General features: G+C 48.2%; 1 protein-coding gene across 4 annotated transcripts in view; it reads right to left on the bottom strand.

The window, feature by feature from the left end:
• SMIM35 (small integral membrane protein 35) overlaps positions 1-13,632 on the bottom strand; it is a 117,675-nt gene that overhangs the window by 20,326 nt on the left and 83,717 nt on the right. For all 4 annotated transcript variants that reach the window (XM_063943597.1, XM_063943598.1, XM_063943596.1 and 1 more), the window contains 2 exons: positions 9,172-9,282; positions 7,022-7,055 (listed from right to left, as the gene is read on the bottom strand). In XM_063943597.1, coding sequence (XP_063799667.1) covers positions 7,022-7,055; positions 9,172-9,280 — 143 coding nt within the window. In that variant the 5' untranslated portion in view covers positions 9,281-9,282. The remainder of the gene's footprint in view (positions 1-7,021; positions 7,056-9,171; positions 9,283-13,632) is intronic.

Below are 13,632 nucleotides of genomic sequence, written 5' to 3'. Positions count from 1 at the left end.
AGCTGACAGTGTCCAGCAGGTCCGTCATCAGTCATTACATAATAAATATATATACCTGTCCGGCTGCAGTACTAGTGATATTATATATATATATATTGATTTCATCTCATTATCATCCAGTCTATATTAGCAGCAGACACAGTACGGTAGTCCACGGCTGTAGCTACCTCTGTGTCGGCAGTCGCTCGTCCATCCATAATTGTATACCACCTACCCGTGTTTTTTTTTTTTCTTTCTTCTTTATACATACTACTATAGTAGCTTACTGTAGCAGTCTGCGGTGCTGCTGAGCTGACAGTGTCCAGCAGGTCCGTCATCAGTCATTACATAATAAATATATCTACCTGTCCGGTTGCAGTACTAGTGTGATATTATATATATATATATATATATTGATTTCATCTCATTATCATCCAGTCTATAGTAGCAGCAGACACAGTACGGTAGTCCACGGCTGCAGCTACCTCTGTGTCGGCAGTCGCTCGTCCATCCATAATTGTATACCACCTACCCGTGGTTTTTTTTTTTTTTCTTTCTTCTTTATACATACTACTATAGTAGCTTACTGTAGCAGTCTGCGGTGCTGCTGAGCTGACAGTGTCCAGCAGGTCCGTCATCAGTCATTACATAATAAATATATCTACCTGTCCGGCTGCAGTACTAGTGTGATATTATATATATATATATATATATATATATATATATTGATTTCATCTCATTATCATCCAGTCTATATTAGCAGCAGACACAGTACGGTAGTCCACGGCTGTAGCTACCTCTGTGTCGGCAGTCGCTCGTCCATCCATAATTGTATACCACCTACCCGTGGTTTTTTTTTTTCTTTCTTCTTTATACATACTACTATAGTAGCTTACTGTAGCAGTCTGCGGTGCTGCTGAGCTGACAGTGTCCAGCAGGTCCGTCATCAGTCATTACATAATAAATATATCTACCTGTCCGGCTGCAGTACTAGTGTGATATTATATATATATATATATTGATTTCATCTCATTATCATCCAGTCTATATTAGCAGCAGACACAGTACGGTAGTCCACGGCTGTAGCTACCTCTGTGTCGGCAGTCGCTCGTCCATCCATAATTGTATACCACCTACCCGTGGTTTTTTTTTTCTTTCTTCTTTATCCATACTACTATAGTAGCTTACTGTAGCAGTCTGCGGTGCTGCTGAGCTGACAGTGTCCAGCAGGTCCGTCATCAGTCATTACATAATAAATATATCTACCTGTCCGGCTGCAGTACTAGTGTGATATTATATATATATATATTGATTTCATCTCATTATCATCCAGTCTATATTAGCAGCAGACACAGTACGGTAGTCCACGGCTGTAGCTACCTCTGTGTCGGCAGTCGCTCGTCCATCCATAATTGTATACCACCTACCCGTGGTTTTTTTCTTTTCTTTCTTCTTTATACATACTACTATAGTAGCTTACTGTAGCAGTCTGCGGTGCTGCTGAGCTGACAGTGTCCAGCAGGTCCGTCATCAGTCATTACATAATAAATATATATACCTGTCCGGCTGCAGTACTAGTGATATTATATATATATATATTGATTTCATCTCATTATCATCCAGTCTATATTAGCAGCAGACACAGTACGGTAGTCCACGGCTGTAGCTACCTCTGTGTCGGCAGTCGCTCGTCCATCCATAAGTATACTAGTATCCATCCATCTCCATTGTTTACCTGAGGTGCCTTTTAGTTGTGCCTATTAAAATATGGAGAACAAAAATGTTGAGGTACCAAAATTAGGGAAAGATCAAGATCCACTTCCACCTCGTGCTGAAGCTGCTGCCACTAGTCATGGCCGAGACGATGAAATGCCAGCAACGTCGTCTGCCAAGGCCGATGCCCAATGTCATAGTACAGAGCATGTAAAATCCAAAACACCAAATATCAGTAAAAAAAGGACTCCAAAATCTAAAATAAAATTGTCGGAGGAGAAGCGTAAACTTGCCAATATGCCATTTACCACACGGAGTGGCAAGGAACGGCTGAGGTCCTGGCCTATGTTCATGGCTAGTGGTTCAGCTTCACATGAGGATGGAAGCACTCAGCCTCTCGCTAGAAAAATGAAAAGACTCAAGCTGGCAAAAGCACCGCAAAGAACTGTGCGTTCTTCGAAATCCCAAATCCACAAGGAGAGTCCAATTGTGTCGGTTGCGATGCCTGACCTTCCCAACACTGGACGTGAAGAGCATGCGCCTTCCACCATTTGCACGCCCCCTGCAAGTGCTGGAAGGAGCACCCGCAGTCCAGTTCCTGATAGTCAGATTGAAGATGTCAGTGTTGAAGTACACGAGGATGAGGAGGATATGGGTGTTGCTGGCGCTGGGGAGGAAATTGACAAGGGGGATTCTGATGGTGAGGTGGTTTGTTTAAGTCAGGCACCCGGGGAGACACCTGTTGTCCGTGGGAGGAATATGGCCGTTGACATGCCTGGTGAAAATACCAAACAAATCAGCTCTTCGGTGTGGAAGTATTTCAACAGAAATGCGGACAACATTTGTCAAGCCGTGTGTTGCCTTTGTCAAGCTGTAATAAGTAGGGGTAAGGACGTTAACCACCTCGGAACATCCTCCCTTATACGTCACCTGCAGCGCATTCATAATAAGTCAGTGACAAGTTCAAAAACTTTGGGCGACAGCGGAAGCAGTCCACTGACCAGTAAATCCCTTCCTCTTGTAACCAAGCTCACGCAAACCACCCCACCAACTCCCTCAGTGTCAATTTCCTCCTTCCCCAGGAATGCCAATAGTCCTGCAGGCCATGTCACTGGCAATTCTGACGATTCCTCTCCTGCCTGGGATTCCTCCGATGCATCCTTGCGTGTAACGCCTACTGCTGCTGGCGCTGCTGTTGTTACTGCTGGGAGTCGATGGTCATCCCAGAGGGGAAATCGTAAGACCACTTTTACTACTTCCACCAAGCAATTGACTGTCCAACAGTTCTTTGCGAGGAAGATGAAATATCACAGCAGTCATCCTGCTGCAAAGCGGATAACTGAGGCCTTGGCATCCTGGGTGGTGAGAAACGTTGTTCGGTATCCATCATTACTGCAGAGCCAACTAGAGACTTGTTGGAGGTACTGTGTCCCCGGTACCAAATACCATCTAGGTTCTCTAGGCAGGCGATACCGAAAATGTACACAGACCTCAGAAAAAGAGTCACCAGTGTCCTAAAAAATGCAGCTGTACCCAATGTCCACTTAACCACGGACATGTGGACAAGTGGAGCAGGGCAGGGTCAGGACTATATGACTGTGACAGCCCACTGGGTAGATGTATGGACTCCCGCCGCAAGAACAGCAGCGGCGGCACCAGTAGCAGCATCTCGCAAACGCCAACTCTTTCCTAGGCAGGCTACGCTTTGTATCACCGCTTTCCAGAATACGCACACAGCTGAAAACCTCTTACGGCAACTGAGGAAGATCATCGCGGAATGGCTTACCCCAATTGGACTCTCCTGTGGATTTGTGGCATCGGACAACGCCAGCAATATTGTGTGTGCATTAAATCTGGGCAAATTCCAGCACGTCCCATGTTTTGCACATACCTTGAATTTGGTGGTGCAGAATTTTAAAAAAAACGACAGGGGCGTGCAAGAGATGCTGTCGGTGGCCAGAAGAATTGCAGGACACTTTCGGCGTACAGGCACCACGTACAGAAGACTGGAGCAACACCAAAAACGCCTGAACCTGCCCTGCCATCATCTGAAGCAAGAAGTGGTAAGGAGGTGGAATTCAACCCTATATATGCTTCAGAGGTTGGAGGAGCAGCAAAAGGCCATTCAAGCCTATACAATTCAGCACGATATAGGAGGTGGAATGCAGCTGTCTCAAGCGCAGTGGAGAATGATTTCAACGTTGTGCAAGGTTCTGCTGCCCTTTGAACTTGCCACACGTGAAGTCAGTTCAGACACTGCCAGCCTGAGTCAGGTCATTCCCCTCATCAGGCTTTTGCAGAAGAAGCTGGAGACATTGAAGGAGGAGCTAACACGGAGCGATTCCGCTAGGCATGTGGGACTTGTGGATGGAGCCCTTAATTCGCTTAACAAGGATTCACGGGTGGTCAATCTGTTGAAATCAGAGCACTACATTTTGGCCACCGTGCTCGATCCTAGATTTAAAACCTACCTTGGATCTCTCTTTCCGGCAGACACAAGTCTGCTGGGGTTCAAAGACCTGCTGGTGAGAAAATTGTCAAGTCAAGCGGAACGCGACCTGTCAACATCTCCTCCTTCACATTCTCCCGCAACTGGGGGTGCGAGGAAAAGGCTCAGAATTCCGAGCCCACCCGCTGGCGGTGATGCAGGGCAGTCTGGAGCGACTGCTGATGCTGACATCTGGTCCGGACTGAAGGACCTGTCAACGATTACGGACATGTCGTCTACTGTCACTGCATATGATTCTCTCCCCATTGAAAGAATGGTGGAGGATTATATGAGTGACCGCATCCAAGTAGGCACGTCACACAGTCCGTACTTATACTGGCAGGAAAAAGAGGCAATTTGGAGGCCCTTGCACAAACTGGCTTTATTCTACCTAAGTTGCCCTCCCACAAGTGTGTACTCCGAAAGAGTGTTTAGTGCCGCCGCTCACCTTGTCAGCAATCGGCGTACGAGGTTACTTCCAGAAAATGTGGAGAAGATGATGTTCATTAAAATGAATTATAATCAATTCCTCCGTGGAGACATTGACCAGCAGCAATTGCCTCCACAAAGTACACAGGGAGCTGAGATGGTGGATTCCAGTGGGGACGAATTGATAATCTGTGAGGAGGGGGATGTACACGGTGATATATCGGAGGATGATGATGAGGTGGACATCTTGCCTCTGTAGAGCCAGTTTGTGCAAGGAGAGATTAATTGCTTCTTTTTTGATGGGGGTCCAAACCAACCCGTCATTTCAGTCACAGTCGTGTGGCAGACCCTGTCACTGAAATGATGGGTTGGTTAAAGTGTGCATGTCCTGTTTATACAACATAAGGGTGGGTGGGAGGGCCCAAGGACAATTCCATCTTGCACCTCTTTTTTCTTTAATTTTTCTTTGCGTCATGTGCTGTTTGGGGAGTGTTTTTTGGAAGGGCCATCCTGCGTGACACTGCAGTGCCACTCCTAGATGGGCCAGGTGTTTGTGTCGGCCACTAGGGTCGCTTATCTTACTCACACAGCTACCTCATTGCGCCTCTTTTTTTCTTTGCGTCATGTGCTGTTTGGGGAGTGTTTTTTGGAAGGGCCATCCTGCGTGACACTGCAGTGCCACTCCTAGATGGGCCCGGTGTTTGTGTCGGCCACTAGGGTCGCTTATCTTACTCACACAGCTACCTCATTGCGCCTCTTTTTTTCTTTGCGTCATGTGCTGTTTGGGGAGTGTTTTTTGGAAGGGCCATCCTGCGTGACACTGCAGTGCCACTCCTAGATGGGCCAGGTGTTTGTGTCGGCCACTAGGGTCGCTTATCTTACTCACACAGCTACCTCATTGCGCCTCTTTTTTTCTTTGCGTCATGTGCTGTTTGGGGAGTGTTTTTTGGAAGGGCCATCCTGCGTGACACTGCAGTGCCACTCCTAGATGGGCCCGGTGTTTGTGTCGGCCACTAGGGTCGCTTATCTTACTCACACAGCTACCTCATTGCGCCTCTTTTTTTCTTTGCGCCATGTGCTGTTTGGGGAGGGTTTTTTGGAAGGGCCATCCTGCGTGACACTGCAGTGCCACTCCTAGATGGGCCAGGTGTTTGTGTCGGCCACTAGGGTCGCTTATCTTACTCACACAGCTACCTCATTGCGCCTCTTTTTTTCTTTGCGTCATGTGCTGTTTGGGGAGTGTTTTTTGGAAGGGCCATCCTGCGTGACACTGCAGTGCCACTCCTAGATGGGCCCGGTGTTTGTGTCGGCCACTAGGGTCGCTTATCTTACTCACACAGCTACCTCTTTGCGCCTCTTTTTTTCTTTGCGTCATGTGCTGTTTGGGGAGTGTTTTTTGGAAGGGCCATCCTGCGTGACACTGCAGTGCCACTCCTAGATGGGCCAGGTGTTTGTGTCGGCCACTAGGGTCGCTTATCTTACTCACACAGCTACCTCATTGCGCCTCTTTTTTTCTTTGCGTCATGTGCTGTTTGGGGAGTGTTTTTTGGAAGGGCCATCCTGCGTGACACTGCAGTGCCACTCCTAGATGGGCCAGGTGTTTGTGTCGGCCACTAGGGTCGCTTAGCTTACTCACACAGCTACCTCATTGCGCCTCTTTTTTTCTTTGCGTCATGTGCTGTTTGGGGAGTGTTTTTTGGAAGGGCCATCCTGCGTGACACTGCAGTGCCACTCCTAGATGGGCCCGGTGTTTGTGTCGGCCACTAGGGTCGCTTATCTTACTCACACAGCTACCTCATTGCGCCTCTTTTTTTCTTTGCGTCATGTGCTGTTTGGGGAGTGTTTTTTGGAAGGGCCATCCTGCGTGACACTGCAGTGCCACTCCTAGATGGGCCCGGTGTTTGTGTCGGCCACTAGGGTTGCTTAGCTTAGTCATCCAGCGACCTCGGTGCAAATTTTAGGACTAAAAATAATATTGTGAGGTGTGAGGTATTCAGAATAGACTGAAAATGAGTGGAAATTATGGTTTTTGAGGTTAATAATACTTTGGGATCAAAATGACCCCCAAATTCTATAATTTAAGCTGTTTTTTAGTGTTTTTTGGAAAAAAACACCCGAATCCAAAACACACCCGAATCCGACAAAAAAAATTCGGTGAGGTTTTGCCAAAACTCGGTCGAACCCAAAACACGGCCGCGGAACCGAACCCAAAACCAAAACACAAAACCCGAAAAATTTCAAGTGCACATCTCTACTAAATAGGTGGGTCCACGGAGGTATAAAGCATTTTACCCTGCATCGGTAATGTATAGTGTATGAAGGGGGCTGGGGCACCATCAGTGACATCATTCCGCTGTGTGGTGTAGTGTGGTAGGACTGGGAACACCTATGGGTGATTCCGTTCTCACTTACCGGATATTGCATAGACTGAAGACAAAACTTGTTTCTAGAAATGAAACAGAAACAGGATCAGTGTGAGTCAGGCATAGACATTACGCTTTATGGGAGAGGCGGAAGTGCTGACAATATTTGGCCTATTTATCATCCATTTTTAGACTCAATAATTACAATTTCTATTCACCGCTAAATTCTGTACCGTCCAGATACAGAAGAATTAAATCCATTGGCAGAGGCTCCAATAGCAGCCTGTCCCTGCGATGTGTACAGAGATCGCATCACAGATCACTTTACTATGGGGGTCATTCCGAGTCGATCGCTCGCTAGCAGTTTTTAGCAGCCGTGCAAACGCTATGCCGCCGCCCACTGGGAGTTTATTTTAGCTTAGTAGAAGTGCGAACGAAAGGTTCGCAGAGCGGCTACAAAGTTTTTTTGTGCAGTTTCAGAGTAGCTTCAAACCTACTCAGCACTTGCGATCACTTCAGACCGTTCAGTTCCTGTTTTGACGTCACAAACACGCCCTGCGTTCGCCCAGCCACGCCTGCGTTTTTTCTGGCACGCCTGCATTTTTTCCAAACACTCCCTGAAAACGGTCAGTTGCCACCCAGAAACGCCCACTTCATGTCAATCACTCTGCGGCCACCAGTGCGACTGAAATGCTTCGCTAGACCCTGTGTGAAAGTACAATGTTCATTGCAATATTACTTCGTGCGTGTGCATTGCGCCGCATACGCATGCGCAGAAGTGCCGTTTTTTTGCCTCAACACTGCACAGCGAACGAATGCAGCTGGCGATCAACTCGGAATGACCCCCTATGTTCTGTTGGACCCCCGGTGGCTTATTGTGCATGTATGGTCATTAGACACCGCATTTGCATTCCATCTCCCAGTAAAATATGCGATATGTAATGACTAACGCTATCTCTGTATGTTTTCCTGAATCAACCCTTGGTAGATGGATTCTACTATTCTGAGGACTCCCATCAATATTCTAGGGTAGGTACTATAATAAGCGACTATACAGAAGGAGCCACGCTCATCTAGGCTTCTCTGCTGCACCTAGGCACACCAAGGTTTATTAGCATAAGCCTTTCATCTATTGTTCTCAGCTGCAATACAATACAGAGAGAACAATACAGCAGGGGATTAAGTCATTACAGCATAGGATAGATGAGCAGGGCTCCATCTGTACATTCTAACACGTCTATCAGGGGTGTGGTAGGTGGAGCTTGTGCTCCAGGCGCCAAGTCCATCTGGGGTGCAGAGATTTTACCCGGTGGGCGTAAGGGAACTAGCATAGCAGTACTGTATGATTCCCGATCAGAAGACTTCCTGCCAATATGGTCGTGTGACTGCTGCAGTCACTCTGCACAGAATGCACCCTGCCCGCACCCTATTAAGGGGATACTGTCGTTAGGTCGACACAGCTTAGGTCGACAATCATTAGGTCGACCACTGAAGGTCAACATGGTCAGTAAATCGACATGGTCATTATGTCGACCTAGTAAAGGTCAACATGAGTTTTTCACATTTTTTTACATTTTTTGGATTTTTTCATACTTAACGATCCACGTGGACTACAGTTGGGAATGGTAACCTGTGCTGAGCGCACCTTGCCCGAAGTTCGCTCGCCATGCGAGGGGACACGGTGCACTCATTAGGGTTCCCCGTCACTTTATGAAGAAAACAACGCCAAAAACGGTTAAAAAAAAAGCATGTCGACCTTTTGCCCTGTCGACCTAGTACATGTCGACCTAATGACCATGTCGACCTATTGTCCCTTCCATGGTTGACTTAAGTTGTGTCTATTCAATGACCCATACCCCTATTAAGCGGGCAGAATGTAGAGATAATCACCGGCATCCATGTGTGTGAGTGGGGAGGGGCTAAAACTATGCAAATCATGTCATTTTAGCCCCTCCCCCTTCCACAGGCCTACAAATTGTGGTGTTTTCCTGAGGTGAGGGCTTGATGATGTGCAACCAAGGGAGAACCAATCAAGAAACATATACAAGAGCTAAATAGAGAGACACATCCTGTACTGTAATGTAACTGACCAATTATAGCCACCCGTTCCTTTACTTCTCACTCCAGAATAGCTGTCACATAGAAGCTTACAGTGAATGACTACAGTATTCCCTCACTGTCCGTGCTCATTGTACTCACCATAACAACAGCGCCCACTTTGATACCAGCGAATCAGGATGTACAGGGCCGTGGCTCCAAGCATCACTGTAAGACTACTGCCCAACACTACACCAAGAGCATCCACCATGGCTAGAATTGACAAGGGAGGAAACAGTACATATTTAGACCGGGTGTGATACGTTATACCGGCCGACGGGATGCGGGCTGTCAATATCCCAACAGCGGCACCCCGGCCGCCAGAATGCCTGCTGCGGGTATTACATCTATAAATATATAAAAACATAATATACATGTGTCAGAGTTTACATAGGATAAGCAGAGCTGGCTACCTTAAAAATGCATTCTCCACCTAAAAATGAACAATAGCTATTTACTGCTTATGGACAGTACTCTAGATACGGCAGATGTATCAACAGTGGGGAAGTTGCCAATAGCAACTAATCGGCAGGGGTGCCATCATAAATTGTGGGGGCCCATGAACAATAGAACAGGCGTGGCGCCCGCTTACCTGAGGTGTTGGTGAGAACTAAGGGGCATATGTACTAAGCAGTGAGAACACTGGAGAAGTGAGCCAGTGGAGAAGTTGCCCATGGCAACCAATCAGCCCTGACGTAACATTTATAATTTGCATAGTATAAACATATACAGAGCAGCTGATTGGTTGCCATGGGCAGCTTCTCCACTGGCTCACTTCTCCGCTCTTATCACTGCTTAGTAAATGTCCCCCTATGTCCTAGTCCCCCTGAGTAGCTTGGTGCGGGACAGACAGCCGCCTCTGCAAGTAGCCAAGTTTGGTCAGCCACCATTCAGTTACTGAGAGAACGCCCCCTAATCATATAGGAAATCACAGGGAGTGGCTCTGTGAAAAGTGAAGCCTGCGGTGACCACCCAGAAGCTGGCACCCAGCTGATGAGGGGACAGTGTAAGGCAGCTGCCAGCCCCAGATCCGAACAACCCAGTGAGGCAGAACTGAGAGGAGGATCCAGCAGCATCAGCCTCTGGAAGCGGTGCCATTGATGAATGACAGCGGATCCCAGCAGTGATCCTCCATGTGCGGCTATCACCTTCCCTACAGCCTGCACCCCGGCTGGTCACTGAAAGCCTGACAGCTGCAATTACGTATACCACTGGACAGCCACCGGCAGCCCAGCACTTCTCTGCGGTGCCATCAGTATGACTGTCAGTGGCTGCCGGTGAAGGCTGAAAGAGCTCCCCCTGCTGTCCGGGCCCAGGAATCCAGTCCTGGTAGTCCACCTCTGATGGCGGCCCTGCTAATCAGCTTCTGCCTATCATTTTGTAGAATGTACAGATGTGTCCTCATACATGGAGCATCTTTATGCCGTATGACACAAGGCACCCGGTACAACTGAGGTCCTCTGAGAAGAGTAGTGTATCATATTTTTCATTCAGCTTTGCATCTTAGTTGCAACAAAAAGCCACTCACAGAGTACCAGAGACACTGACCGACCCTCCACTTGTCCACTCTTTAGAAGGATTACTGCATTTTCACCATAGTTAAATAGAGCACTCTCCACTGCCTGCCCCTGTGATCCTGCAAAAGTCCAGTACATCTCCTTAAATGCAGTGGACGTCAGTGTTACTGTATGTTACTCAGACTCTACAGTCAGCATAACAAGCTGCAGTAAACAGGACCGCCGAGAACTGACAAGGGCCTGGGAACTTTGGGGGCGTTGCCTGCATTACATACTGTCCTGCTCGCATTCTGGCTGTCTGGTTCTGCTGTTGCATAAGAGGGAAAGCTAATGATGTCAGTTTGTTTTGGCCAGGGGGGCCCCCTGACAGAGGGGGGCCCGAGGTACAGTATGCCCTGCATCCCCCTTTAATCTGGCTACGGTGCACCTGGCAGTGAAAAGAACTGTTGTTGGATCCATGTGAGCTGGATGGAGAGGTATCTGAATGATAGATCAACAACATCTATACAGAAAGTCAGTAGGTTGACACCATAAGGTCAACATGCATTGGTCGACAGGTAAAAGGTACACAGTGCTTAAGGTTGACATGTACCAAAGCTCGACTGACCTGTGTCCCTCCAGCATCCTCTCAACTCCTCATGTGTCCCTCCAGGCAGGGCAGCCATTGGGGGGACTACTGGTAATGAAGGCCCGGGCCCAAATAGAGAAGGGGTGGCAGAGGTGTGGATTTGACACCAGGCAACCAGCTTCTAGCCTGCAAGCTCCAATTGGCCCGCGACCGAGGGCAGATTCGAAAATCCCACTAATGCTGTCTCTTCATGACTTCCTGCTAGTACCAGCTAGAGGCCTGGTGCCAAATCCATGCCTGCTGGAGGGACACAGGGAGTAATGAGATGCTACTGGATGGACGGGGACAGGTGAGAGCAGAGGTGTCACCAGGTGTGGGTACACCCGGTGCGCACTCTGCATTACTACCCCCCACCTTTCCCACACTCACCCCGCCGGAGCCGCGGCTGGACAAATAGGGGGTGTGGCCTAATTAAAATGGGCGTGGCCTCGTGGGTCTTTTCTTCTTAACTGCGGGGGGGTGTAACCAGCTTCCTCGGAAATGCTGGCTACCCCTGGAGACTAGGCAGCGTGCAGAGCCGGCTCCTTTTCTGTGACAGGAGCCGAGTGCTGCAGAGGATTATCACACTGCAGCACTCGGCTCCTGTCACTGCAGAAGAGCCAGCACTTGGTGTCACCCCTTCCGTGGGTGATACCTGGGTACGGGCTACACCTGCCTTCTGACGACACTGGGTGAGAGGCTGCTGGATGAATAGGTAGAGGTAAGAGGCTGCTGGTCAGATGGGCGGAGGTGAGAGGCTGCTGGGTAGACAGGGGCAGGTGAGAGGCTGCTGGATGTAAGAACAGGGCAGCCATCGGGGAGAGGGGGGGGGGGGGGACTTACAGAGAGGGGGCCCACCACTGGCTCCTACCGCCAATACCTGTAGAGTTGCCCCAGTCTGTGAATCAGCAGCAGGCTGATGTGCAGGGAGGACTTCTTAAAACAAGCCTTATCTGTGCATCAGCTCTCTGTGAACTGTTCCTGTAGGTCCGCAAGATTCCACCTATATGTATCGTTACAATGTGTATGACATAACAGAGGGGTGGAGCGGTGCGGCAGAATCTTTTTTTTGTGTGAGTGAGGGGCCCTGAATATTTTGTCAATCGCAGGCCCCACAATTTCTGATGGCAGCCCTGGGTAAGAGGCTGCTGAAGAAAATGGGACATGGGGAGGTGAGAGTTTGCTTGAGGCAGAGCTGTCACCAGAAATTGTGGGGTCCGAGACTGACAAAATAGACAGGACCCCCTGTCCGCAGCCTCTCAACTCCCCATGTGTCCATCCAGCAAACTCTCACCTCCCCGTGTCCCTCTCCCTCCAGCAGCCTCTCATACCCCTGTGAGTGCCAATCACATATCAGGGGATCCTAGATTAATGTGGACTGGGCGCTCTCATACACCTCATTCTGGCCGGCCAAAAGGTGAAACACCTTTCTCTATGGCACCTACCCCTGAGTCTGTGGAATATAGACCGTTGGTGGCAGGAAGCTGGGATCGGTGGTGTTGGTGGTAGGGAGTCAGATGTTGGGGTACACGTCTTTGCACTTTTGCTATAATACAGTAAATAAACTATACTGAGGTTTTCTTTTCTCCAAGGGAAAGTGATCTATGTAGTTAGGAATTCTCTTATTTACAAAACATGCAAACACAGAGCTATAAAAAAAAACAACACATTCTTGCTAGTATTTCTATATTGTACACAATAAAGCGACTCCCCAGAATAATCTGACAATTATATAAAGCAAAGCTAAAAAGCATCATGTAATAATATGTGTCCCACAGACATCTGCAAGAAGTAATACATTACATCTGGTCACTTTCATATTTCTGCCACCAGAGGGCGCTCAAGAATAACAACAAATTGTCTTCAGCATTCTGCGCTATCGGCAAATCTTGTCATACATGTCAGTAATATCTCAGATGGGGTATAGGTGACACGACAAACTGCGGTGTCATAAATCCTCCTTTGTGCGGCCTACACCTGGATTTTCCAGTTGGTATAAATATTTGCATCTATTGTTTGTACTGTTGTTATTGTGCGGGGGCAGCGATGACGTGTGGCTTTGTCAAAAACATGACCGGTGATTACAGTATATACATTCTGATCACACTAATGAGTATTACTGTAGCACAGCTTCCTTTACATGCTGTATGATCACTGACGGCTTAGTAGCGTGGTGGAAAGGATTGTCTGCGCTGGTATTTGTAGCCTGGAGTTCAAATGGTCGACATGACAATGGTTGACACAACATTTTGGGGGGTTTTCACATATTTTTCTACTTTTGCTTGATTTACCATCCACATGGACTACGATTGGGAACGGTAACATGTGCCCAGCGTAGCGGCAGCGGAGCGAGTCACCTTGCCCTAAAAGTGGCGAGCGACGAGAGCCCACAAGGGTGTGCATTTGCACTAATTGTGGTCACATATGATGGAACATAGG

The sequence above is a fragment of the Pseudophryne corroboree genome, chromosome 10 (assembly GCF_028390025.1).
Source record: "Pseudophryne corroboree isolate aPseCor3 chromosome 10, aPseCor3.hap2, whole genome shotgun sequence".
NCBI lineage: Eukaryota > Metazoa > Chordata > Amphibia > Anura > Myobatrachidae > Pseudophryne > Pseudophryne corroboree.
This window is presented reverse-complemented; position numbering and strand designations above follow the sequence as displayed.